Below are 27,920 nucleotides of genomic sequence, written 5' to 3'. Positions count from 1 at the left end.
GCTTTTGCAGGACTCCAGTTGAGAAATGACAGTCTGTACTAAGAGCAGTAGTGATAGAAAAAAGGGGCAGGATCAAGGTGTCTTTTGGACCTGGCACTGACACGACTTGCTAATGGAATTAATTTGGAGAATGAGGATAGGAAGTGACGACTAGATTAACTTCTTGAACACCTGAGCAGGTGGTGCCTGTGTATGGACATGAGATGGTTCATGGGCCTAGAGTGGAGAAGACCAGGTCAGGAGGCAAAAGTCTAGGGCACTCTTATGAGTACAGTTAGTCCCCTCTTACCCAAGGCTTCACTTTCCGAGGTTTCAGTCACCCACGGTCAACCTTGGTCTGTAAATATGAAACGGAAAATTCCAGAAATGATCAGTAAGTTTTAAATTGCACACTGTTCTGAGTAGCGTGATGACATCTTGGCGACCTGGGACATGAATCATCCCTTTGTCCAACGTATCTCGCCCCTTAGTCGCTTAGTTGCCGTCAGGGTTATCAGATTGACTGTCACAGTATCAGTGCTTGTGTTCAGGTCACCCTTATCTTACTTAACAATGACCCCAAAGCACACGAGGAGTGATGCTGGCAATTCATATATGCCAAAGAGAATCCATAAAGTACTTCCTTTAAGTGAAAGGGTGAAAGTTCTCGACTTAGTAAGGAGAGGGAAAAAGTCATATGCTGAGGTTGACACCATCTTCAGTAAAAACAAATAGGAAAAAGAAATTTGTGCTAGTTTTGCTGTCGCGCCTCAAACTGAAAAAGTTACGAACACAGTGAGTTGTCATACAAGATATTTTGAGAGAGACCACATTCACATAACTTTCATTACTGTGTAACTGTTCTACTATTAGTTATTGTTGTTAATCCCTTACTGTGCCTAATTGGTAAAATAAACTTTATCATAGGCATGTATGTATAGGAAAAACCATAGTATATATAGGGTTCAGTACTATCTGTGGTTTCAGGCATCCACTGGGGGTCTTGGAACATATCCCAGGTAAATAAGGGGTATGTTCAATTTGAGATGTTTGTTTAACACCTAAGTGGATGTGTCAGCTAGACACCGTGGATATGCAAGTCTGGAATTCGGAGTAGAGGTCAGGGCTGGAGACAAAAAGTTGGGAATCTTAACCATAACGATATTTAAATTCATGGGAATTGAGGCAGTCACTTAGGGAAAAAGCATAAGAGAAATGTCTCAAGGCCAAGCCTTGAGGAATCCCAGCATTTAGGTTGGATAGAGGAAAGGGAGCCAAAAGGGGGAGTGAAGAGTGGCCGATGAGGTGGGGGGAAAACCAAGAGGGCAGTTGAGTGAGGATGGATGCTCTCCTCCTTCCTAGGGGTAAGAACACATATGAAGAGCAGAGAGTACACTCGGGGGTGGGGGGAGAAGCCCCAGAAAGAGGCTTGGCTGGAGGTGAGGCTCTGTCCAAGTCTTAAAGGGTCTGTAGGAGTAATCCTAGCACAGATAGGGGGAAAGTAGGCATTTTCCAGGCAGAGAGAACAGGTTTGACCAAAGTCCTGCAGACAAGGAGCAGGGGAATGAATATTCGAGGAAGTTACAAATTAGAACAGGAGGAGAGGATGAGCAACGAGGCTTGAGAAGTGGGCAGGAACCACCATATCACAAAGGGCCTTCCATGTAATAGGGCTGGAGGACCTCTTATTCCTTATTATCAAGGTAATAAGATGCTCATAGAAAATATGTAAAATCAAGAAGTCAAAAAGGAAACCACTTCCCAGAGATCTTGTTATCTATCTTCCTATACATTTCCTTACATAGTTGAAACTCTGTATGTTTTACAGCTTTTTGTTTTTATATGTTTTGCTTAAGAAGTTTTGTTAAACGCTTCTTCATGACACCAAAGGCTTCATAAACATTTTAAATGACTAGACAGTATTTCATAACGTAATCAAAACAAATTAATTCCTTTAATGTTCTGTGTTTATTTCCAACATGTCAAACTTACACAGGATGCTTTAAAATATTTTTGCATTTTACACAAATTTCTTTTAAAAATCCTTGGGAGACGTCAAACGGCTTTCTACAGAACTTTCGCAATTTACTCTTGGCCGATTTCCGCTTCAGATTGTTTAGAACAATCACCATGGATGCGGTGTGACGACTGGATGGGGGCGGGCTGGGGGGTGGAGACCCGTGTGGTCGCGGTGAGAGGACCTGGGCGTCCCGCAGTCCGGCTACCGGCGTGGGACGTAGCCTGGGAGCTCGTCAGAAACGCAGAACCTCAGGTCCCAGTCCAGACCTACCTATTTCGAACCTGCATGTTAACCAGATGCCCAGATGATTCCTCTGCCCATTCAAGTGTGAGAAGCACTGATCTAGAGCAGAGGTTTCAAATTGCACACTTAGAATCACCTGGGGAGCTTTAAAAAATTCCAACATCCCGGTTGCACCCCATTCCTATCAAATCTCCGAGAGTGAGACAAAAAAACAAAGCCTGCAAATGATCCCAACGTGCAGCCAATTTTCAGAACCTGTGATCTAGGGGCGTAGGGTGGACGGAAACGTAAAAATGGCTTATTGGGCTCAGGTGGCTGAGGAGCAGGTATGAGAGAGAAACGTACTCTGCACCGCATAGCTCCGCTCTGCGTTTGCAGTTTTGCACAACGTACACGTAGCGCCCGTGTAGAAGAACTAACAAGCGTGGGAAGGCCTGATGTCGGTACCCTGAATCAGGCGCTAAGCCAGCGAGGCCAGGGCAGGTGGCCCTTCACCTAGGCGAGGGCTCCTCGGCCCCGCGCCCCGCCCCTCCGAGCGCCGGGAGGAGACTTGGGGCGCAGGCGCACTCGCCGCCGCGGCTGTGTCGGCCTCCGCTGACGTCAGGACGCCTCGCGGGTTAGTCCCCCGCCCCGGCCCCCGAGTTCCGCGCGGGCCGGGCTGGGGCGGGGCGTCGAGCCAGCTGAGCTATCCGGTCAGACCGCGCCAGTTTGAATGAAAGCTCCTCAAGATGGCGGCGGCCGGGGCCGAGGCGCGAGGAGGTGAGGGCTGGAGAGCGGCGCCCCGCACTGTCCCCCGTCCGCTGGGCAAACTCCCGAGGCCCGGGAAGCGGGGCCGGGACGCGCGGGCCGGCCGGAGCGCGACGCGGCGAGACGCCGCCTCCCGCGCCACTGACACCGCGGCCCCCAGACGCGCGCCGCGGGCTCCTCCCTGCCCCCGGCCCCTGACCCTCCTCGCGGCTCGGCCCGCCTGCTGCCCGCAGTCCCCTCCCGCGCCCGACCCCCGCGAGGCCCGGCCCGCGCGCCCCGCTGCCGGCCCGTCGACCCGGCGGCCCGGCCCCCGCCGCCTGCCGCGCCCGAGCCCCCTCCCCGCGGGAAAGCCGTGCGGGGGCGTCCGGGCGGCCCCGACGGATCCCGGCGCGGCTCGCGGTCCGCGGGCACGCTGGGGGCGCGACTCCTTTGTGGTGGTTTGAGCGGGACGTTTGCGGTCGGGCTGGCTTCGGAACTGGGGAGCGGGAGGACCCTGGTGGGGTGAGTGTGACCTCAGTGTCAGGAGCGGAGAGAGGTCGGGGCAGAGGTGTGAAGGCTAAGCGAGGAAATGAGTGAGGATGCACCCCGATGCGGACGCACCGGGAGGGGCGGTTCCCCGTTGCAGAGAGCCCCAGTAAGTGGGTACTGGCGGCGGCAGCCCCTGGCTTACGGGAATCGGTTTCCCCCCCGGGAACTTGCGAGGTATTTATGTGGACGCCGAAGAATTCGGTGCCGAACGTGTGTTTGTGCGCGCGCTGAAGGACGGGAACTTTCACTGCCTTCTAGAATTGAAAGGTATTTCCCAGCGCTGCGCCTCTCTGCGTGGATTATGGATTCATTACCCCCCAACTTTTCCTCCGCTAGGGGTTACTGTGGAACTAGTGTCAAGTTTTCGTGGTGGTCATGTAAATGTTTAATCTTACCAATGAATTCTTTTTCTGCCGCGGGGGTGGGGGGTTTGCAGTTTTTTATGTTCCAAGTTTTCTTATTCCCCAAAACAGCGTTTCCGTGGAGGGTCGCGTCTTGAATCCTCGTGTTACGCGGACTGGGTGAAAATGGTAGGAACGGCAGACAAACCCACGTTGGGTAGATAGTCCAGAGGAGCCTCGTCTGTATGTGATCAGCATAGTGAGGTTACCTTTTACACAAAACATCCTGAGGTTATTTCAATAGAAGGGACTTAAGGGGTCGTTTCTATTCTGCCACTCCCCTCCCCCCAAACCACCACTCCAAAACCAGCAGACTCTCCCCCCCACCCCCAGATATTTTGGGGGAAAATCCTTTTCACTTTCTTGGTCTAGAATCATGCGTCCTTTTTTGGAAGGGGTTGGGGGCGCGTGTGGAAATCGTACTTAAGGGTTTCTGACCGTGAAATCCCTGGTGGGGAGGGCGAGGGGAGATTATAGGAAGAACAGCTGTTCTTTCCTCCCTGGAAATTACCTCCAACGCAAAAGGTTATCACCACTACCTTGGAGAGCTACCAAGAAAAGCCTGCGTTTACTGATGAATTTTGTTTGGTAATCCCAGTTTACTCCAGCCCTGCCATTTTTTTCAGCGAAGCTGAAACCCAGAAAGATGGAAAGCTCCCTAAAATCATGCAGCTCGGTGGCCTGGCGGAGGCTGGGGCAGAGGACCTCTTGATCCTCTCTGGTGCTTCTCCTAGCGCTAGCCATAAAGCCACGTTCATTACCTGTTTCTAAATATCAGTTTGTGTTAACATACTTTAAACGCAGCATGGTAGCATGCTGTTTCCAGGAATTTGAGGGTAAAATCTTCCGCAGCACAGTTAGTTACTGGCTTCTACAAGGTTGATCATGAGGACGGCTGATTTTCTTCAAGCTTGGTGTGTGGATTACGTATGTTGAATACTCTCTGTATTGTCATTCTTGGCTTTGAAAGCAATACAGGAGATGAGTAGTAACAAAACTCAATATACTCTCCGTTGTTTTATTTTAACTCCTGGGTTTATTGACCTTGGTAATAATACATTGCAGCATGGGCAAAATCGGAGTTAAAATTTTATGCAACCTTCCAAAATGGGAAAAGTAGGCCATGTGATGTATGAGTATGTAACTAGAGAATTAGATTTCAATTAGATTTCAGTTCTTATTGTTCAACTAAGAATCTTACATTGTTACTTTTTAACAATGTAAGATTATTTTAAAATATATTTAAGATGTATTTCTAACAATAGTGAGTGTGTCCTTGAGATATACCTTTTATTAAATGAGCAATTCTGTGTAGAATACAATGAAAAAGTCAAAAATATTATCTCGACTTTTGCATCTATGTGTAATCTTATGCAAGCTTATAGACATAAAACATTTTGTTCACGGGGCCTAGTAGAAATTGGCATCAGTTAAACATGTAGGGTAGAGACCCATGAGAAGATCCAGGAAGACCAATTTACCAAAAGAGTTCTTTAATGGTTAACTTTTTCTTAAAGACGTGTACATGGTTTCTTGTCATGTGAATTTTTAGTCTTATAAAATTGCCAGTTGAAGGGTGGGGATATAGAGGTCTTGAGTTTTCCCCTTTTTTTTCTTTTGGTTTTTTGTTTTGTTTTATTTTAATTGAATAGCTATTTCACTAGTAAAGAATTCTATTTTCTTATTGTAGCTTGGTGTGTGCCTTGCCTAGTTTCACTTGATACTCTTCAGGAATTATGTAGAAAAGAAAAGCTCACATGTAAATCGATTGGAATCACCAAAAGGAATCTAAACAATTATGAGGTGGAATACTTGTGTGACTACAAGGTAGTAAAGGTAAGGCAAATATCTAGACCCTTAAAAGAGACCTAATCAGACTTCAATTCAGTATTTCATATTTCTGTGACATAAAAAGAACCTTAAAAGTAAGCAGAACTCTTCTTAATGGTTAAAATTCTTGGCCATAATAAAGTTATATGTCCTATCATCTGTTTTGCCAAATAACATTGAGAGGATTTTGAAGCATAATATGTTCTTACATTAGAATATTTCAAGGTGCTTATATCAATATCATTCTACATCCAACTCTTGATTATCTCCAGGTGGATTACCAGAGCAAATGTTTTATCTGAGATTGGCTTCTCCTGTCATTCATTTTGTTCCTGAATCATATTTCCCCACTATCACCTGAGATGAACCTAGAAATTCAAGCCAATTTTAGTGTTACTGAATCTCCTCAAGAAGCATCACCGTTTGTGTTTCCTGCCATCCTGTCAAACTCCTGATAGTAGCGAGGTTCTGTTGTGCAATAGAATGGCCTGGAGTTCACAGTCATTTCTAGGCTTCGTCTAGTACCTCGTGACTTCAGCTAAAAGTCATTTAACTTCTCTGGGCCTCACTTTGTTTCTGTTCCTCTACAGCGTTGTTCTTCAAGAAGCTCTATCAATCTAAACCTTATAATATATTTTTGAGTAATTCACCTTTCTGTAGCCTACTTCCTCTACAAGAACTCTGTTTTAATTAATTAATCTGTCAATTCTTGCAGATGAATGAATCAGGAATCCTGTTTAATTCTTTGTTTTCCTTTTTCATCCTCCATATGGATTCAATCATTAAATCCGATTCTTCCTTTGAAACATCCATCTTCTTTTGGTATCACTGACTTCCCCACTCATTGGGATTTTATGATGAAGCATTTCACCTACACTCTCAGCAGCCTTCAACCCCAAAACAACCCTGTCGTCTGCCAATTCAGTTTATAAACCCTGGCCTGACTTGTCTAGCCACAGGTGTCATATAATCACACTTCTTGGTTCCGTTACATATTATTTCTATTCTTGCACTGCTCAGTTCTACTTGACAAGCTTTTTATCTTTGCTTGCTTCTTCCATTTTTGTCATCAGTTTCCCCAAATTTTATTACTTTTCTGGACTTCTGACTCTATCCCTCACCCTCTCATATTCAGCTGCAGACTTCTGCTTCATTGGATCCTTCAAGGATGAACTCTCAGCTTACCTTCACACAAGTTATCTGTATCTTTGTTCATTCTTTCAGAGGTGTCACCATTTTTCTTTTTTCTTCCTACCCATCCCCTTTAGGACTTTGCTTAATCTCTGATGTCTTTTTTGTATCAAGCACTGTTTTTCCACTGCTTTATCTTAATCAATAAACCTATTCAGATCCTCCTTAACCTTCAGAAATCTTTCTTAGGTCTTGCCTCCCCACTCAAGCATTTCCTATCTTTTCATTCTACTTCATTTCCCATTAACTTTTTAAAAACGGCTTCATTGACATATAATTCACATACCCTACAATTCACCAATTTAAACTGTACAATTCAAAGCTTTTTGTACCCTCAGAATTATTCTAAAATTGGTTGTGGAGATGGTTGCACATTTTCATTACCCTAAAAAGAAACCCCATACCACTTAGCCATCACCCCCCAAACTTCCCCATCTCTTTTCCCTGCTAACCCTAGGCAGCCACTAATCTACTTTCTGTCTCAATAGATTTACCTATTTGGACATTTCATATAAATGGAATCGTACAATATTTATGTGATCCTTTATGATTGGCTTCCTGCATTCAGCATGTTTTCAAGGTTCATTCATGCTGTAGCACGTATCAATACTTCATTCTTTTTTATTGCCAAATATTCCATTGTGTGGATATATCACATTTAATTTATCCATTCATCGCTTGATGGACATTTGGGTTGTTCCTGTTTGGGGACTATTATAAATCATGCTGTTATGAACATTCATGTACAAGTCTTTGTGTGGGCATTTTTTCATTTCTCTTGGATATATACCTAGGAGTTGATTTGCTGGGTTATATGGTACCTCTATGTTTAACCATCTGAGCAACTGTCAAACTGTTTTGCAAAGTGACAGCACCATTTTACATTCCCACCAGCAGCGTACGACGGTTTCAATTTCTGCATCTTCACTAATACTTGTTATTATCTGACTTTCTGATTATAGTTGTCCTCGTGGGTATGGAGTGTCTCATGGTTTTGATTTGCATTTCTCTGATGGCTAATGATGCCGAGCATCTTCTCAAGTGCTTACAGCTGTCGGTCCGCAGCCTGTTAGGAACCAGGCCGCACAGCAGGAGGTGAGCGGCCGGGGAGTGAGCGAGGCTTCACATGCCGCTCCCCGCCGCTCGGGTCACCGCCTGAACCGTCCTCCCCCTCCCCACCTCCCCACCTCCCCACCCCCCCACCCCAATCCATGGAAACATTGTCTTCCACGAAACCGGTCCCTGATGCCAAAAAGATTGGGGACCGCTGCTTATAGCCATTTGTACATCTTCTCTGGAGAACTGTCTATTCAGATCCTTTACCTAGTTTTTTAAATTGGGCTGTTTGTCTTTTTATTATTGAGTTGTAATAGTTCTTTGTGTATTCTAGATAGTCCCTTATCAGATACACAGTTTGCAAAAAATTTCTGCTGTAGCTTGCCTTTCCACTTGTTACTGACTTTTTAACCCTCTCTGTTCTGATTGACGGCTGTCAGTGGCCTCCTCAAGGCTAAACTCGAGGACCTCAGATCTTACTGTGCCACTTTGCAACACCTAACACTGTTGGCTACTCTTTTCTTCTCTGAAACTCTTGTCTTGGAGAGACTGCCTAGGTTCTGATTCACATTCTGGTCCTACCATGTACCAGTTGCGTGACCTTCAGCACATTACGTAGGTTCTCTTTCCTTTGCTGCTTCCCGTATGGGATGAAGATCATTATGGTACCGTCTCGTAGGGCTACTATGAGCAGAGACTTACCTGTGGTGGTCACGCCGTAGAGGTGTGTACTGTAATCATTGTTACTCACCTCTATCTCCACTTCTTTTCGCCACCAGTTTTTCTTACTGTTCTTTCTGAATCTCCTTTACAGTCTCTTACCTGTCCTTCTGAAGTGTTAATACATAGTCTCCAAGGCTCTGTCCTTGGCCCCCTTCTCACCTTGAAGCTGCTCTGTAGATGACCTCTTTCCCAGTGGTTTCTACTTATATCTGTCTATTTGGCTCATGACCCTCAGATCTTTGTGAGGCATTGACTTCTTTCTGAGCTTCATTTCAAGCTGGACACCCTACAGGTACCACATTCAACGTATTCAAAACTGTATGCGTTTTCCTCCCTCAAATCTGTGTCCTGATCTAGTGTTCCCTACCTAGTTTGACAGAATCATAATACTCCCAGTTACCTAACCTTATAATTTCATACTTTTTAAATTCTTCCTTCCTCCCTACCCTCTAAATCTAATAGGTCATCAGATTATGTGGTCTCTACCTCTCTGTCTTTTCCTGTTCATTCCTGTTATACTTTGACAGACAGAGTAAGTTACCAAGGAGTCTGTGCTTACATTGAAGGAGCTGCCAATTTTCTTTCTTATACTACAGAATTCTGAATATTATAGTTCAGTTTGGGTAACTTTTGCTACTAGTTTCTCCTTCATCCTTCTCCTTTTGGTTTCTTGCTTTGGAATAAGCACCCTTTGCACACTTATGTCCTCCTACAACCCACTTATATTCCTCACTTCTTATCCTGCCTAACACAGATAACTGAATCTGTAAGCCAGTATTACTTGAACTTACCTCTACCTTTTCTGTCTGTCTGTCTCTTTTATGTTCAGGGCAGGTGAAAGATCTTAACACCCTATCCTTTTCTCATATGTTCTCCTCCATTTAGCTCATGAAAGACACTGTCTCAGTACCGTAGTCTTCAAAGCCATTACAGTTGTTTCTGAAACACAGCTCTGATTGCATTAGGACCTTCCTTTAGCCCTTTAAATGACTCCCTGGTGTCTGCCAGTCTAAGCTGAGACCCTTTGGACTAAGGCTGTTATCATCTGGCCACCAGCCCCCTTTACAGCTTGTAACATACCCTACTTGTAACATATCCTACTTGTATGTTCTCTTGTAACGTTTCCTACTTCCTTACCACATTGATATACTTGTAAATTCTTCCATGTAGCTAAGGTTTACTGAGTGTCTACTAAGAGCTGAGCACTCTTGTAAGCATTGAGAGTTTAGCTGAAAAACAAACATAGCTTATATTCCAGTTCCTGAACACATCATGCACCTTTGTGCCCTTTTGCTTTTCTCCTCCAGTTCCCTCTTTGAAATATTGTTTCCCTTCTCTCCTTGCAAAATCCTGCATGGCCTGCAAAGTTCAACTGAAAGGTTACCACCAACCATAGAGCCTTCTTCCCTTCCCCACCTCTAGCAAAATTAATTGCTTTATATTCAGGACGTGTAAAGCACTGTTCTTGTCATTATTCTAGAGCTGTTCACATTTTGTAGCTTTGTTTCATACCTGCTGAACTGTCAACAATTTGAGGGCCAGGACTATGTCTTACTATAGCCCCTAGTACGTAATGGGTATTTAGTTCATGGTTGATGAATTGAACTGGGTTTTGCGTCAGTGATTTCTCCAGTCCTCACCGTCACTATTAGACTAGACCTTCATAGCTTCACGCTTAAATTATAGCAGCAATTTATTGACTAATACCTCCTGTTTCATCTTTCTGTTGTCTCACTCAATAAACATTTGAGTGTCAGGTACTACATTAGGCAGTGGGAAAATAAAGGTTCATGAGAAACTGTCCCTAACCTTAAGGAACTCATAGCCCAGTGAAAAAGATTGACAAGTAAATCACCCAATGCAATAGTATAATAAGCGCTAGGGCAGACATCATGATGTGATCTGTGGGAGGTATGCCTGGGCTGGTCAGAGAAGGCTTCCCAGAAAAGAGAATATCCAGCTGGGGCCTGATAAGATGAGTAGAGTCTTTTCTTAAGGCCTTAACATAGAGAGTGGGGTGGTAGGATCTGGAAGTGGGAGACAGTGAGAGACGAGTAGAGGAACTCCAGCCGTCCTGCAGCAGTGGGGAGTCATCTGAACGGTTCTGAAAAGAGTGACACTATCAGATGTGCAATTCAGAGAGTTTTCTCTGCAGTGAGGAACGTGGCTTGGCAGGGAGGGGAATGACGTGTGTACAGCTTACACTTTCTGAAAGGCTGCTGCAGTAATCTGGGCAAGAAGAGATGGTGCTTGAACTAAAGTAGTAACAATAAAGATGAAGATAAGTCGGTGATTTTTTTGAATTATAGCGGATGTGAAATTTAAGTCTGTGGTTTAGTGGTCAGGGGGTTGGCTGGGGATCCAGCAGTGAGGGCTCCACATCTAGGAAAGCTTGCCATGGCGTGGACAGTCATACTGTTCACCAAGATCCAGGAATATGGGAAGATGAGGCTCAAGGAGGATTAGCATAGGAGGACTAGATTGAAGTTGGAGAAGAAGGTTGAGAACATTTAAGTGTAAGACGACCAGTAGATAGTTGGAAATGTGTCTCCAAATCAAGAGTGAGAACTAAATGGAAGCATTGTTCTTGAAGCGATTGGCAAGAAGGTGGGGATTGAAGCCCCAGGACTGGGTACAGTTACCCCTTCGTTAACTCTGCAGATATTTCTCCAGTGTTCTACCATCTACCATGTCACACGCTGGGCACTAGCAATCTCAGCAGAGAATGACACAGAGGTGTGGTCCCTGATATCATGGGGTTTATCTTTCAGTGAGAGTAGAAAAACCTTAAATAGCATTGTACAAAGGACTTAATTATAGTTGAGGTAAGGCTAATGTAACAGAAGGCTCTAGCTCATCCTGGAGAGAGTAGGCAGGTGTCCATGAGGAACTGATGTTTAAACTTAGTACTAAAGGGTGAAAAGATAATGGGGGAGGGTGTTGAGTCAGAAGAGAGCCTGACTCCTTTAAGGAATTTGCAGTGTGAGTGGAACATAGAGGGACTGAAACGAGGCTGGAAGGATGGGGCAGGCCCCAGAAAGTGCATCTCCTTGTAGGCCAAGAAGGGAATTTTGGACTTTATCTTAAGGGCAATAGGGAAATATTTTGTAGTTTTGAGCAGGGGAGTGACTTGGGGAGAGAGGTGTGTTGAAAATATTACTCTGGCTCTTGCGCCATGAGTGGATTGAAAGGATAAGAGGACATTGCAGTGATCCAAGCAAAGAAAACGGGTGAAGAGCCAGGACTGAGGAACAGTAAGTGGTACTCACAGGAAGAACTGTCAAAGCAACTGAGAAAAACTGGTGAGAAAGGTAGGAAGAAAATCAGAAGAGTAAACATGGCAGCCCGAGGAGGAGATAATGTCAGCAAAATAGAGTCGTACCCAGTGGGTCAAAGAAGTATAAAGCTCCCTCTGGATTGAGCAATGGACGGGTCATTGACACCCTTAGAGCGTTTCTGTGGTGTGGTTAGAAGAAGCCGAAGTAGAATGAATTAAAGAATTAGTTGGAGGTGAGAAAGTAGGGTCAAGTGGTATGGGCAACTCTTTCAAGAACTCTAGCTTTGAAGAAGGGCTATGTAGGGTCTAAGGGTGTTTATAATTTTTAATTTTTAAAAATATCTGAGTAGATAATATGATTTTAAAAATTGAATGTTATAAAGCATCTTATACTGAAAAGAAATCTTCCACCCCGTGACCTTAGTCTCCGATCCCTGAACTTTTAGTAATTTATCATATCTTTTCGAGATCCCTTACCTATTCAAGCATTTATATCTCAAAGGAGGTTTAGTTTAATTTTGCCTTTAAAAACTAAGGGAGATTCAGGTGCTAGTGAGGATCAGGAGAGAGCAAGAAACTGGAGAGACAGGAGAGGGGAGTAATTGACGGAGGAAGGACGTCTCTCCTGGTGTACCTGTGGCCCCCTTCTTGTTTAGTTCCACGTTCAGGGTCACGTGCTACTGAAGATAACGGGGGAGGCGGTGGGATAGGGACCCCCGAGGGAAGTGGAGGAGGTCTGACATAGCCAACTCGGGAAGTGGGAAGAACGCTAGCTGGGGGGACACCCGGGTGGTTACCATGACGCGCTCACGTCGGGGTCCAGTGGAGCTCCAAGGATGTAAGTTGTGGCAGTCCCAGTGCTGTGTGATGTGTCTGTGCCGTGTTCTTGCCATGTCACCCCTTCACACAGAGAAATTTCTGACAAAACTGTGGGTGCTCTTTACTAACGTCTTCAGCTTATCAGTGGGGAGCCCCCGGGCACATCGGCGGGCCTTCTCCCTTAGGGATCAAATAGTAAAGAAATACTACCCGAAGCTTTGACTTCTTAAAGTATCCAGACCATTCTATGTCTCTAGGACTACCACTATACCGCATGACACATACTAACAACATATCCACATTTAACAATAGAATCATACTCCTGAAAGACTGATTGCACTTAAGAGTGGTTTGTTAAGAACTGGAATAACAGAAATCATTAGACTAAAACCTGAATTTTAGAGACCAGGAAAGCAGAGCTCCAAGAGGGACTTCTCCAAGGTCATGTTGTTCATTTGTGTCCGTCTTGGGCCTCTAACCCAGGCCCCCAGATTCCTACCCTCTGTCGGTTACTGGTATGGAAATCTAGTGACTTTCCATTGACCGTAATAGTTCTCAAACTGTGTTCTCATGGAACACTGGGATTTTCATAATCAGATTCAGGCTATTCTACCACTAATATTGAATATTGTGATTACCTCAAAACTTGCAGGGGAAAAATAGCTAATGGGAAGGCAGATTTTTATTGTTCTTTTTTGTGCCCCATATACATGTATTCTAAAGTGTTTGTGCTCGCTACCACGTACCGGCTACAGACAGCAGATGACAGAACAAATATTGAAAAGCCATGAATTGCTATCTCCAGGTTAAGTTGAACAGCCTGTATTTCTTTTAAGGATTCATATCGTTACTGTTGTGATTTTTATATTGCATACGTGTTGGTAGTCGTATTTTTCGTTATACATTCAGAAACATTTAGTCAAAGCCTAGGATATAGTAGGGAATTGTGCTTGGTTCTGGGGCTGCAAAGAATAAGATTCTTTCCTTCCCCACAAATGGCCTATAGTTTAGATTAGAAATGGGAACACGAGTTGGCAGTAATCAGAGGCAGGGAAGACTTCACGGGAGAGATGACATTTGAGCTGAGTTTTAAAGATGAAGTAGGTTTTTCTACACATAAAAGAAGTGTTCAGTAGACAAATGGAAGAAGACATTCTAATTAGAAATAACTGTGTGAACAAAGCAACAGAAAAGTATGAACAGGCCTGGCATGTTCAGTTACTAACAGCAGTTCAGTGTGGCTGGAGGGTGGTGTGTGAATGGGGCCATGTTGGAACATTGAGTCAGGGAGGCATCAGGGACCCAGTCAAGAATGATCTTTGTTACAATAGGAAGTTTGAGCTTAATTCTTTAGGCAGTGGGCGAGCCATTAAAATTTTTAAGCAAGAAAATAACAGAATGGCTGGCACTGTGGATTTTTTGTTTTTATAAGAAAACTACACGTTAGTAGAGAAGGACAGAGTGTGGAGTGTTATCAGTCTGGTGGCAGGGAAACCGGTAGGAGATCAATGTCCTAATCCAGGCACGGCTGAAGGTTTGCAGGAACGGGCGTTCTGGCGAAAGAGCTGGGCCAGAAGAAGCATGTGGAGAAACTTGGTGATGGGTTGAGAGGAAGGAAGAGGTGAGACTGACCTGGTTTGCGACTTGTGTGACTAGGTAGATGGGGGTAAGGCTGCCATTGATGGGGAATACAGGGAGAAACCATTCAGGAACAACAGTGGTGAGCTCCGTGTAGATAGATTGATTAAGAACCTGTGGGACAGACATCCAGTAGGCTATTGACTATGTGGGGTTGCAGCTAAAATTTTGGGAGAATCAGCATACAGTTAAAACCACTGGAGTGAAGAGGTTGCCCAGAGAGAACATTTGGAGCAAGAATTCTTAGTCTGGAATCCACATGTCCTGAATTTACCCGTTGTATCATACATGTGACTTTTGATAGGGGAAGGTCTGTAGCTTTCTTCAGATTCTCAAAAGAGATGAACACTTGTTTAGTGTGAAAAGGGGCCAAAGACAGAGCCCTGAGTGTCTGCATTGTGTAAGTGCAGTTCCTAGTAGACAAGATGGAATTAAATGTATTTACATTGAATGAAGCTCCCCACAGAAACACCATGGTTTCTAAGAATTGTAAAAACCATTGGCCTACAATAAAGTCAGGTGTTCAAAGCTGTCCGAAATTTGCTCTTGCCTTGCCGTTACAGTTTTCTCTCTCGCTTCAGTGTTCTAAACTTTAAAGCTGGCTAAGTCCATCTCTTCACTGTTTTCTGGATGCTTCATGCAAGTCTTAGCTCCAAGCTTCTGCTTGTGTTTTTCATCCTGCCTGCCCTGTGCCCTACCCAACAAATGCTATCAATCTTTCACAGTGTAGTTTGTTCTACTTCCTCTGTGGCTTTTTCTCATTGACCTATATTGATTTCCCTCTGTGTATTTTAGTGGTATCTATTGTCTTATTTGTTTTGGCATTTAAAATTGTACCACCTTGCACTGCTACTTATTTTACATACTATTGCCTTCCTTTCCCAGCGAGATTTTGGTCCTAAAGGCTAGTATTACCTTGCATCTCATCACACCCTCTAGTGACTGAACTTTCATATGCTCATTATAGATACTAAAATATTTGAATGAATTTAACCTAAGCTAAACATAGTGGGGAAAATGTCTTGAAGAAAAAAATTAATAAGATGCATTCCAAATTATACAGGAATGATTAACAGATCATTTTTATGACTCCACTCCATTTCTATAGGTAATCAAGAGTTGATTGCATATCTGAATAAGACACTGATATCCTATGAGACTTAAGAAATTTTTGACTTTTATTTGAAATTTTAGGGTATTGAAGTAATTGAATTTGTTAAGTCAAACTGATTTTTCTGTATAAAATTATCTTATTTTTCAAAATGGAAAGATCTTTTTTGGATTTTAAAAGTAAAACAAGGCTTATAAAATAAAAGGAGTCTACAAAATAGAAATAAAATGTTACTAATATTTCTGTAGCACTCATGTTTTCGAAGCATCTTTACCATCCGTAAATTAGGTAGGTACAATGTGATTAACATACAAAACTTGCAAGCGACTCATCATAAAACAATATATTATTTTGGAAGTTGACTGCAGTGGCATAGTGTTTTTAGTTTTGCTGAATGATAATTTAGCTTAATCATCTGACTTGAAGCCACCATGTCTGTTTCTTTCATTGTTTGCTGGTAACTTTGGTATAACCCAGAGCTATGGTAGGAAAAACTGTAGCAGGGAAAAAAAAAAAAAAAAGAGGACCAGGGTTGCATTGCTTTATTTTGGAATCAGAACCATTTTTAACTTTCATAATTAAGGGAAATCGGTAGTGTTAGATACTGCCAAGTGGATCTCATTATTACTGAGCATATAGCTGCCAACAGCAATCCCGAATTGTAGTAGTCACCTCAGGAGGGAGAAATCCATGCTACATTTTAGTGAGCCAGTATGACTAACACTTCAATATATGTCTAGGCTTTTTTTTTTTTCCTGGAATCATAGAATATATTTTCATAGAAGTACAGTTTTTGTGCATATGCTCACACCATAATTGAGCCACTTTTTTTAACAAAACATATTTTGACCATCTTCACAAAGAAGCAAAGGTCTTTTAATTAACAAGCATTACTGCTTATTGGGTAGAATATAATAAAACATCGAGATGAAGATTAGCGCTCTCACTAGTCAGGTGACCTCCTGCAAAGCTGCCTCAGTGCTCCTCACCGAATGGTGCCTCTACAGTGCGGCTTATACCACATTTCCTAGACCTGCCAGGCCACTTGGCATTAACAAACTATGACTAGTAAAACATCCTTACTTTATAATAAAACCTTTATTAAAAATTTCAGGGGAAAGCAAATGTATCCCAGTTAAGTTTTTATCAGTATCTATGAATTAAAATAACTAAAAACCGTAGAATGCAGTTTAATCACTTTCATATTTCAGAAGGCATTTTACCCACCCTAGCGCTCGTGGATATATGTTCACTATTCCAGAGAACAAAGACAAAATTGAGAGACTTTACTTGAAAAATTTTTTTCTTACATACACTAGACTACCTTTTTAAAGAGAAACTTAACATAGCATTGCCTGGCTTTAAGGGAAGAAAACGTAGCCAGTCACTGGGGTGGGAAGGCAAGATTTCAGGTACCATGGTGGCCAGCAGCAGTCTGAGGGATAAGTCAAAATATTTGATCTTTGGTACCTTGAGGGCCTGCCACCTAATCCAGCCGTGGGCGAGTCTAAGGTAAGAACTCTCTGGAATTGTGCTGTTCAGTAGAAATATAGTACAAGCTACATATGTATACAGTTGGCCCTATGTATCCCCGGGTTCTGCACCCCAGGATTCAACTAACCCTGGATAGAAAATACTTGAAAAAAATTCCAGAAAGTTCCAAAGCAGAACTTGAATTTGCCATGTGTTGGCAACGATTTATATAGCATTCACATTATATTAGATATTGTAAGTAATCTAGAGATGATTTGAAGTATATGAGTAGGTTATATGCAAATACTGTGCCATTTTACATATGGGACTTGAGCATCCGTGGATTTTGGGTTCCGAGAGGGGTCCTGGAACCAATCCTCTGGTGAATACCGAAGGACGACTATAATTTTAAATTTTCTTGTAACCATGTTAAACAAAATGGAAAGAAACAGGTGAAATTGCTTTCAGTAATACATTTAATTTAACCCCAAATATTATTTCAACGTGTAATCGATATTTACACACTGATTAAGAAATATTTTTTAAAAGTTAACAAATATTTTGCGTTATTTTTTTGTGCTGAGTTGTTGAAGTGCAGTGTGTATTACACTTAGAGCACATCTCAGTTGAGACTAGCCACATTTCCTGTGCTCCGTAGCCACATGCAGCCAGGAATGACGGTATGGGACAGTTCACTCTAGAAAATCTAGGGGATGTGTGCCCAGGACATTGAGAAAAAGAACTTCCCTCATAGCCAGTGTGAAATATGAAATTACGGACCTTAGAGGATGCCTACATCTGTGCTGGCCAAGCAAGCCACTGACCTGGGTCATAAATTATTCATCTTGGGACAACTTATTTCCATGATCAAGATCAATATTTTTTGTGTCACTTGATCACTGTTTGGTAACATATTCATGACTTTCAGTACTTTTATGTTTCTCCAGGTGCGACTCTTTTGTCTGTGGTCAAACATCATGCCACATGTAAATTCTATGCATAGTTTATGTAATATAAAGAAAAACAGTTTTATTTTTATGATTTGTATTTCATCTGCTAGTAACTTGTGACTGTGTATTCTGAACTTTATTAAGAAAAATGATAATGAATACCTTACTCTTTAAGATATTAAATTATTTTCAGTAATTGGGTCTGTCATAATCTGATTTGCATTTTCTTTTATATTTTAAGGATATGGAATATTATCTTGTAAAATGGAAAGGATGGCCAGATTCTACAAATACTTGGGAACCTTTGCAAAATCTCAAGTGCCCATTACTGCTTCAGCAGTTCTCTAATGACAAGCATAATTATTTATCTCAGGTAAAGAAAGGCAAAGCAATAACTCTAAAAGAAAATCACAGAGCTTTGAAACCTGCCATTGCTGAATACATTGTAAAGAAGGCTAAACAAAGGATAGCTCTGCAGAGATGGCAGGACGAACTCAACAGAAGGAAGAATCACAAAGGAATGATTTTTGTTGAAAATACTGTGGACTTAGAGGGCCCCCCTTCAGACTTCTACTACATTAATGAATACAAACCAGCTCCTGGAATCAGCTTAGTAAATGAAGCCACCTTTGGTTGTTCATGCACAGATTGCTTCTTTGAGAAATGTTGTCCTGCTGAAGCTGGAGTTCTTTTGGCTTATAATAAAAATCAACAAATTAAAATCCCACCTGGCACCCCCATTTACGAATGCAACTCAAGGTGTCAGTGTGGACCCGATTGTCCCAACAGGATTGTCCAAAAAGGCACGCAGTATTCACTTTGCATCTTTCGGACCAGCAATGGCTGCGGCTGGGGCGTAAAGACCCTTGTGAAGATTAGGAGAAGGAGCTTTGTCATGGAGTATGTCGGAGAGGTACGCTCGCTTCTCTCATAGCAGACAGTGTGCGGGAGGCTCATGTTCTTGAGGCGCTGCTTTTACCTCAGTAACAAACACGCTGGGTACATTTTGCTGCTAGTTTTGCTGTTACCGTTTGCAGATATGTACAGACTTCAGGTTTGAGGGAAGGGTTCACTGGCATCATGAGAAATACAAACTTGAATGTGAACAAAAAAAATTAGATACAGTGACAAATGAAGTAGAGTCATCTTTCAACAAACACCCACTCATAGTCACTGAAACTGGCACTTGTAACTTCGAAAATATGACCACTATTTTTACACAAAAGTCCTAAGAAGAATATCAGATCTAAATACATCCTGACTTGGAAACTTTTAAATTGTAATTTACTTCATCCATTTGACCAAATATGATTAAGTGTAGTTGGCAAAACACAATTTTGCATCAGCATGAATGATACTGTAGAGTACATGAATGCTTTATGAGCAAATATTGTAAAATACACATAAAAACATTTATTGCATCCACTGATAAGAAAAATCCAAACTCTTTGCATCTGTAACTCAGCTACAAAGACTATTCTCTAAAATACCAACTACTGAGCACATTTATTTTTATACATATAATGTATATATACAAAAAATAGTATTTACCACATACTATTTTATGCATACTATTCTGAGCACCTTACGTTTCAACTCTTACTAAATTCTCTCAGCAACTCTGTGAGGTGGTAGTATTTCCTCCATTATTACACAGCAGGAAACTGAGGCACAGAGAAATCTAGCAGCTCGCCCAAGGTCACTTAGTAGTAAAGAAGAGCCGAGGTTCGAAACCAAGGCCCCAGAATCACTGCACTTCACCTTCCAGCACACTTCCTCACACCGAGTGGTGGGCTCAGCTGCGGCTAGAAAAACATGAGTGTGACTGCATGTCTGGGCTTGCCAAACCAGATATTTTAAAAGTTGTTTGGAATTGGATCACCTTTAGTTATGTGTATTCATCCAGAATTCTGAGGTTAATCTGCATCCCTATTTTGATCCTGAAATTTTTAGATAATGGCAGATTATTATATATCACTATTCAGAATACTAGACCTTGTATAATCAAATTGTTCTCTTTTTTTGGTTTAATGAATGCGGCAGCTAAATTTGGTTGACACGATGAATCACTTGAGCCATTTTTGGTTTCTTGAGCTGAGCGTGTGGTCAGGCTGTGTTCTTCAGAGCAGAACTGTATAGATGATGGTTGTGAGCTACAGAATTGCATGAAAACCACCTGTTCTACAAAACTGAACTCTCCAAACAGTTGACTGCAAATTTAACGTAACTTCTCTCCCGTATTTGTAACAAATTTCCATTTGTAACTGTACACAGATTCGTTATAGGAAAAATATGCCTTCAGAGCATACTGAGAGCATACCTACTTCTAAATTTAGTCCTTTACACTCTGTTATGTCTTACAGAGAGCTGTAGTTGTGTAGCTTTTTTGAACATATCAGTAAGTTAGACTGGAAGTCGGGTACTGTTTCAGCCTGCTGATTGTCGGCTGTGCGCACTCTCATTTGAACAGTCGCACTTCGCTGGCACCATCCGTTCTCCTCGCTTTGATTTCCCTCCTCTGTTCATCTAGCTCTTCTGGAGTAGTTTATGTGAATGTTTATTTTGATGGCACTTTTATTTCTTTTTATGCACTTGAAGGCATTAATATGTTAATTAACAGATTTATGGATGGGTGTTTCTTCAGCAATAGCTATATAATATACTATAGTTTTTTCTTTTTAGGTAATCACAAGTGAAGAAGCTGAAAGACGGGGGCAGTTATATGACAACAAAGGAATCACATATCTCTTTGATCTGGATTATGAATCTGATGAATTCACAGTGGATGCAGCTCGATATGGAAATGTGTCTCATTTTGTGAACCACAGTGTAAGAGAGAAAGCGTAGACAGGACTGATTAGTACTGTTTTAAAAGATTTTCCATACTTGAGGAGTAATTGTCTTTAAATTATATACTCTTTCATTATCTCCAGAGTATTTTAATACAAGGGCCTCTTCTGTTAATTCCTGGTATTATTGCTGTTTTAGGAAAATTCATCGAGGTGCCTACCAAATAACATTCATTTTGCAGGAGTCTTTACATATGTTACTTCATTTACACTTTCCAACAACTTTATGTGATAGGTATTGTCCTCATATAGAGGAGGAAATTAATGAGCATAGGTAAAAAGTTTAAGAATTAACACATAACTATATGGGTTACAGAAGTTAACACAGCTAAATTTAGGATATACAACTAAAGAAGGGTAGATTGCTGTGTTCTCTTAAAATGTAAACATGTTAACATTTTTATAAAATTTAAGAATTTCTAGAGTATTGAAGTATTTAGGGCTACTTTTCTAAATTATGAATTAGTATTCTTAATTCTTGTTTGAAAAGAGAATACACTTGGAACCTTAACTCCAGAATCTTATACTCTATAAAAACTATTTCCAAAAGTAAGGGAGTTTAGGAGTTACTGGACACCTCCTAAGTGCTAGATGGATAACATAGTATTAAGGCTTGTGAGATTGACATTATCTCTATTTTATAGATTAGATGACATTATCTCCGTTTTATAGATTACAAGGAAAATGTGTCTCGGAGCATAAGTTCTATAGCTGACCATATTAGGAGGTAGACCGTGTTAATCTTTTGATGGATTTTATACCAAAAAACTAGTTTATGATTAGTAATGAAATGTCAGGGACCTTCTGACTCCTTTGTTTTCTGGTTTACTTAAATGTTTAATTTTTTCTTAATGATAAAATTGAGATACTCTCCAAATAGATGTATTCTATTCAAGGACAATTAAACTGTTATTTTGATTTCTTAGTATGAGTCACCGGATCTTTCTTGCGTATGCTAGAATTTAGTACTGAGTTCTCAAAATGCTGAATAATTCCAAACAGAAGTTTAAGAAATGAAACCCCATGCAATATGAAATTTGAGCTCTACAGTGCTGATTTAATTTTTTAAAAACAGTTACTCAAGTTCTTTAAATATGCCTTACTAGAGCATGTTTTACTTTTAATTTCAATAATTCTATTTCTATTTCTAGATGTTCTACTTGGGCATTTTTTGAATCTTTCTAGGCTCTTCAATAAACTTTTGATACAGTAGTCCCTCCTTATCTGCAGTTGCACCTTCTGTGGTTTTAGTTACTGGCTGTCAAACATGCTCCAAAAATATTAAAAATTTCAGAAACAAGCAAAAAAAAAAATGGAAACCTTACTAAAATATTTACAGGTGAAATGATAATGTTGCCTAACATTTGCATTAAAATTCTCCAAAAACAATTAAGAAGTTGGGACTAGATGAAACCAGATTGACAAAAATGTTAATAAGCTTTGAAGTTGCATAGTGGATATATGTGGACTTACTATATTATTTTCTCTAGTTTTATGTATGTCTGAAATTTTCTGTAAGGGAACACAGTATTTTTAAATGTGCATGCCTCAAAGACCTCTAAACAATAAGCAACTAATTTCTAGTAGAACTTAAAACTAATACTTTGGGAAATTAAAGATTTGATATAGCATGTAGAAGAGCTCATTCATGTCAATTTTACTTCAGTGGGTTCTCATGTTCCTTTTTAGTGTGACCCGAATCTTCAGGTGTTCAACGTTTTCATTGATAACCTCGACACCCGTCTTCCCCGAATAGCATTATTTTCCACAAGAACTATAAATGCTGGAGAAGAGCTCACTTTTGATTATCAAATGAAAGGTATGATTTTCAAATACAGTTTCTTTGGTGGCGTTTCAGTGTGAAGAATCTAATCAGAATAGGAGAAGACCTTAGAGCATCTGAACCAAACTAATGTTAAGGTTTTAAAAAACGAGGCTATAAGAGTTTGTCTTTTTGCTCAGGGCACAAAGCTAATCTGACAGAGCTGATACTAGACTCCCGGTCTGCCTGATCTTGGGCTGAGTAATGCTCTTTCTTCTACAGCATGTTGCTGCCTGCTTTTTTCAGAACTTCCATACAGAAGCTTATTTATTATAACATCTTTTTGCAATAGTACTTGTATTTAAAAAATTTTAAGCCTACATTTCTGAATATTTACTAAAAGATATATATTCGTAAGATTGACAATATGATTTAAATCACATATGAGCTTATTCCATTCCTAACTGAATCTGGCTTTTAAAGAGAACATTTAATTCTGTTTGCTTTACTGTGACAACATGTGTTTTCTTTTCTTTGTTTTTCTAAGTATGATGCCCTTTACATATTGTTACTACTTGACCTTGCTTTATGGCTCTTAAGCAATTTATGAAATGAATGCTTGTACATTGGATTTTACTAGTAAGTTTCATCATTTCACAAATCCATCCTCATAAATATGGACTAAAAACATACACTTCACCTCTTACTAGCCCACAGCATCCTTTCAGGACAGTTTGTAATGATTCTATCAATTTACAACTGATAGAAAATTTGATACTCATTAAGAATTGTCTTAACTCTTTCTCCTGTATTTCTTTTTCTACGTATTCAGGTTCTGGAGATATATCTTCAGATTCTATTGACCACAGCCCAGCCAAAAAGAGGGCCAGAACTGTGTGCAAATGTGGAGCTGTGACTTGCAGAGGTTACCTCAACTGAATTTTCAGGAAATAGAACTGATGATGATTATAGTTTTTTCCCTAATGTTGTTACCATTTTTTAAAAATAAGTATTTGGGACTCTTTTCATATTATCAAGATTATACACTATGTTAATTTACAATTCGTGTTTCAAACTATTGGCCAAATGCATTACTGATGCTTCTGAAGAGAGTGACACAGGGTCACATAGACTAATTTGGAATATACATATTCAGACTATTTACAGATCTGTGTAGAAGTCTGTGTGAATAGAGAAATGCCTCCTTCGGTGTTTAAGTGTTAAACTAATGATGTAACAGTCACTAAGATCAAACATTCGACTTGCCATACACCTTGAATTTAGAGAAATAGAGTTAATTCTTATTGGACAAATATACAAGTTCTATTTTTGTTATTGTCATTCCTGTTTACCTACTTACTACTCATTGTACTTGTATTTGAGACAAATAGGTGATACTGAATTATACTCTATTTTCTACTTTCATTAAAACATTGAGATCTTAATGATATAGAAATTTAAGGTCTAAAATTAAATGTAAAAAAATTTAATTACAGCTTGATTTAATATTTTGAAGCAATCTAGACCACTAAGAGCGGTGGATGTCTGAACCAGTAATTCTAAAAGATTTTTTAATCCTGTAGAAAAAAAATATCCAGAATGTTCTCCCTAAAATTCTAGAATGGCTAGCTGTTATGCTTCTTTGAAAGGATGGGGCGGTTGGGACCAGGAGGGCTTTTTGGAGTGCCAGGCAGCGGAGATGCAGCACTTTAAGGGCCCTCTTGATGACATGAATGAGGCGATCCACGCTGAGCAGCTCTGGTCTCCACAGTAAAACAGGATACCCCCTGAGAGCAGCTGTACGTAACCATAACGTTCCACACGATAATTAACATTACATCTTCTGAATTTCAGGTAATTTTAACATTTCCTTTCCACCAAATTTAATTATTTTTATAATAAATAAAGGGCCTGCAGGCCCTTCTTAAGAAGTGATCTATATTTTGAACTGATACTTATTTTATACATGAACTTTTTTAATGTGCTAAAGCTAAACTTGGCTTGGCCAAAATGTGTGTCTGAATTATGACCATTTATTACTTGAACTATGAAGACTGAAATGGAATATATTCATTGTTTGGGGGTTTTTTGTTGTTGTTGTTTTTTCCTACGTAGTGAAACCTCAGTCCGGAAAAACGATATTTTCATCTCTTTCTGATCCTGGGACTTCTAATCATGGTGTCCAGCATGAAGGCGAATGCAGCAGATAAGTCTAAATCTTGGTATTCTTAATTAAGTTCTGCCAGAGCTCCCTGCCCGAGGCTTTAATGACCTACAGTAAGCTTGGGTAAAACTGAACTGACTTCAAGAAAGCAGCACTTCACATCTTAATCCTTAACCTCTCTTTTGGGAGAAGCTACACTTTGTTATATTGCTATCACAGGATTTTGCTCTTTCATAATATGGGGTAAATTGTTTACATGTTTGGAGCCTCAGAGTATATCTATCTGCTCACCAAAATTTGCCGAAGGTGTCAAGGAAAAATATATATTTTTAGTGCCATTTTTTTTCTTTATGAAAAAATAGTCACATGGTGTCAGTGGTAAAAAAGCGTCACAGGTTTACAGGCCAAACTTGCTTTGAATTATAATTCTCACAGGTTCAAAGATGTAATTTTACCTTTCTTTTAAAAAAGTCAGTGTTTTACTGTCTAGTGTTTTGATCTTGTTTACTCTCTGTTAAAGAAATGTAAAGCTGGAGGACAAAGGGAGAATGACTATTTTCGGTAAACCCGTTTTGTCTTGTCCTTATTAATAGAAACGTAATGAGCCTTTGAAATTTTTAAATACCTGCCTTACCCTTAAGTTGTTAAAAAGCTGAACTTAAGCAGTAAAATGATAGAAACTATTTAAACGAAGCTGTTAGGAGCTTTAACTATTTTAAGTCAACATTTAGCTTCTTTAGTTTCCTAAGTTGTCAGAATTTGTTCTCTCGATATAAAGCAAATATTCAAGGGTAATATTTAGATCAAGTTGAAACTGTAAATTAATCCACTGTTCAAGTTGTATTGGTACCATTGTTTTCGGTATCTCCAGAAGAGGATTGTGATACACAATTGGTAAACTCAGGGTTTTTTCCCCACATACGCACAAAATCTAGACTGCACTTATTTTTCTTATAGTTCAACAGTTTCTCTTTAGCAAAATAAATTTAGTTTGGCATTTGATTTTCTATTTATCATGGCTTAGCTTTATTTCTGAATATTTTACTGTCATTTCGAGTAAGGCTACAAAAAGGGCAGAAAAATATTGATGTATTCCTGACTACCTGTTATTGAGATTAACCAAAGGTTTATATACCATTCCTTTAAATGTTACTTTTGAGAAAGTCTATTATTGTCATGATTCATGCATTTGAATATCAAAGTAGAATTTTACACTTAGCATAAGGTAGACGGATACTTTTTAAATTTTTGAGCATTATTATTAGTCACCAGGTACTTAAACATATTGTGCTAAGTACTGCCTGGAAGTACAGAGGAATTTTAGAATTAGAGCTAATAATGTTTGAGCAAGTCTTAAGCCCTTTACCCGTACTCCTGTGCTTCTCATGAGTCTGTGAGGTCGGTACCGTCTTCCTTATAGCAGCATACTGAAGAAACAGGCTTAGACTGGCTAGGGAACCTTAACATCCCCAGGATCATAAACTAAACTTGACTACTTTTAAAATATTTGACCGACTTCAGGCAGACTGTTTTAAAAAATCCATTTCGACTGTTTGTTAGTTTAAACAAACTTCCAAGTCCTGGATTCCTCTCTAAGGCAAATGTAGCTAGCCACTGGGTTTCCTTTGTGACGTATCTTGGTATTTTGAAACTTTTTTTTCACTTCTTCATACGTCACAGTTCTTGAAGTAAAAATCAAGTAGCCACTGTAATTAACCCTGCCCACTTCTATGCTCTTTTTGAGAGGCATTAGTGCATAGTGGTTAAGAGCATGGACTTGGGGGCCTGAAGTGCCTTGTCTGAGTCCTGGCTTCACCCTTGCTAACTACATGAGCTCACCTCCCTGTGCCTTCGCCTCATCTGTGAATGGGGATAGTAAGTGTACCTACCTCAGAGGGTGGCTGTGAGGAGGAAAGAGTGTGTAAAAGAATTCAGCATTGTCACAGAGTAAGTACCGTACACAAGTATTAGCTGTAATTATTCTGTACTATAAACCTGTACTTTAAAATATTTGGTGGTCACTACAAGTTTTTTGATCGAAGTCTGTTCTAGTGCTCTTAGCCCTTAAATTCGTTCAGCCAGCGTTTATTATGCCAGACTTGCCTATGAAACAACAATGAAAATGTGGCAGTATGGAATATTAAATTCATGGTGAGATTATAAAATGCTAAGAATATATTCAGAAGAATGTTTACAGGCATGTTTTAAACACCCACCTTGGATCATAAGCTATACTATTTAAAATGAAGTCTTAAATGTCAGTGAATATATACAAATATATGTAGTAGTAACATTTGATTATGTGATGTGTAATTATGAAGTGTAACTAGTTTTTAGAGCCTAAAATTAAAAATGAAGTCTCTGGGTTCCTGTAATAGGCCTGTTGTAGTTATGAGTATTGAACGTTTTGCAGTCCCCACTGGTTCTCTCCAGTGACTTTACATTCACCTTGAATTTAGGTAATGGTACTCATAGGGGAGCTGGGCAAAATGGAATAATATATAATCCTGCCCCAATCATACTGAGTCTGTAGGGTGTATTTCATCAAAAGCTCAGGGTAGCATCTGAGCTAGAAAAAAAGGGGTCAGTGTTCCCTTTAAACTTCACATTCTTGCTTATACACCTCTGCCCTCAGCTACCTTACTATGCTCAGACCAGTCTCTGTTGGTGTACATATTAATAAAACGTCCTGTTGAGTAATTTAGGGCAGAGACACTTGCTATAAATTGTGATTCAGCATATTCCTCAAAGAACAGTCAGAAAGGAGTTGCACCCTTACTCTCAGCCCCGACCCTTGACAGTCACGTCGGTTCCTTCCCCTCATCCCTCTCCGGTGCCAGTTTCTCAGCCGGAATTGGAAGTGTAGCCGTCACTGTCCGGTTTTTCTCCCGTGTAAATGGACGAGGGCCAATTTATCCTTCTGCCAACATTTGGGAATGGAAAATTCCCTTCAGGACCAGTGAGAGGGCTGGCTTCCTGGGCCAACTTGACATTGGTTCCCCTGCACACCCAGTTTATCCTCCCTTCCCGCTGACTCTCAGTCTCGTAACCGTAATTCGTTCTGTGGCTCCGGTGTTGATGTTTGGTGTAATTACAGGGCAGCGCGGTGACGCCGCGTGTCATTGTTAGTTTAATTGATCTGCAAATTGTTGAGAGACT

General features: G+C 40.6%; 1 protein-coding gene across 3 annotated transcripts; it reads left to right on the top strand.

The window, feature by feature from the left end:
- The first annotated feature begins 2,849 nt into the window (after positions 1-2,849).
- SUV39H2 (SUV39H2 histone lysine methyltransferase) lies at positions 2,850-26,666 on the top strand. Of its 3 annotated transcripts, none has more exons than XM_057543767.1 (6): positions 3,424-3,490; positions 5,609-5,754; positions 18,228-18,899; positions 20,669-20,815; positions 22,525-22,654; positions 23,430-26,666. In XM_057543767.1, exons 3-6 carry the CDS (start codon positions 18,231-18,233, stop codon positions 23,534-23,536), a joined length of 1,053 nt encoding a protein of 350 aa, XP_057399750.1. In that variant the 5' UTR covers positions 3,424-3,490; positions 5,609-5,754; positions 18,228-18,230; the 3' UTR covers positions 23,537-26,666. The 3 variants fall into 3 exon arrangements, with proteins under 3 accessions (XP_057399749.1, XP_057399750.1, XP_057399751.1); XM_057543768.1 differs by lacking the exon at positions 3,424-3,490 and adding an exon at positions 3,653-3,784; XM_057543766.1 differs by lacking the exons at positions 3,424-3,490; positions 5,609-5,754 and adding an exon at positions 2,850-3,001.
- Positions 26,667-27,920: the final 1,254 nt, after the last annotated feature.

The sequence above is a fragment of the Balaenoptera acutorostrata genome, chromosome 3, assembly GCF_949987535.1.
Source record: "Balaenoptera acutorostrata chromosome 3, mBalAcu1.1, whole genome shotgun sequence".
Classification (NCBI taxonomy): Eukaryota; Metazoa; Chordata; class Mammalia; order Artiodactyla; family Balaenopteridae; genus Balaenoptera; species Balaenoptera acutorostrata.
The sequence above is the reverse complement of the archived record's forward strand: the minus strand, read 5'-3'. Positions and strand labels throughout refer to the sequence as shown.

Coding starts and splice junctions, on each gene's coding strand:
- SUV39H2 (XM_057543766.1), top strand. CDS start 18,231: ATGGAATATTATCTTGTAAAATGGAAAGGATGGCCAGATTCTACAAAT. Junction 20,816..22,524: donor CTCATTTTGTGAACCACAGT/GTAAGAGAGAAA, acceptor GTTCCTTTTTAG/TGTGACCCGAATCTTCAGGT. Junction 22,655..23,429: donor TTTTGATTATCAAATGAAAG/GTATGATTTTCA, acceptor CTACGTATTCAG/GTTCTGGAGATATATCTTCA.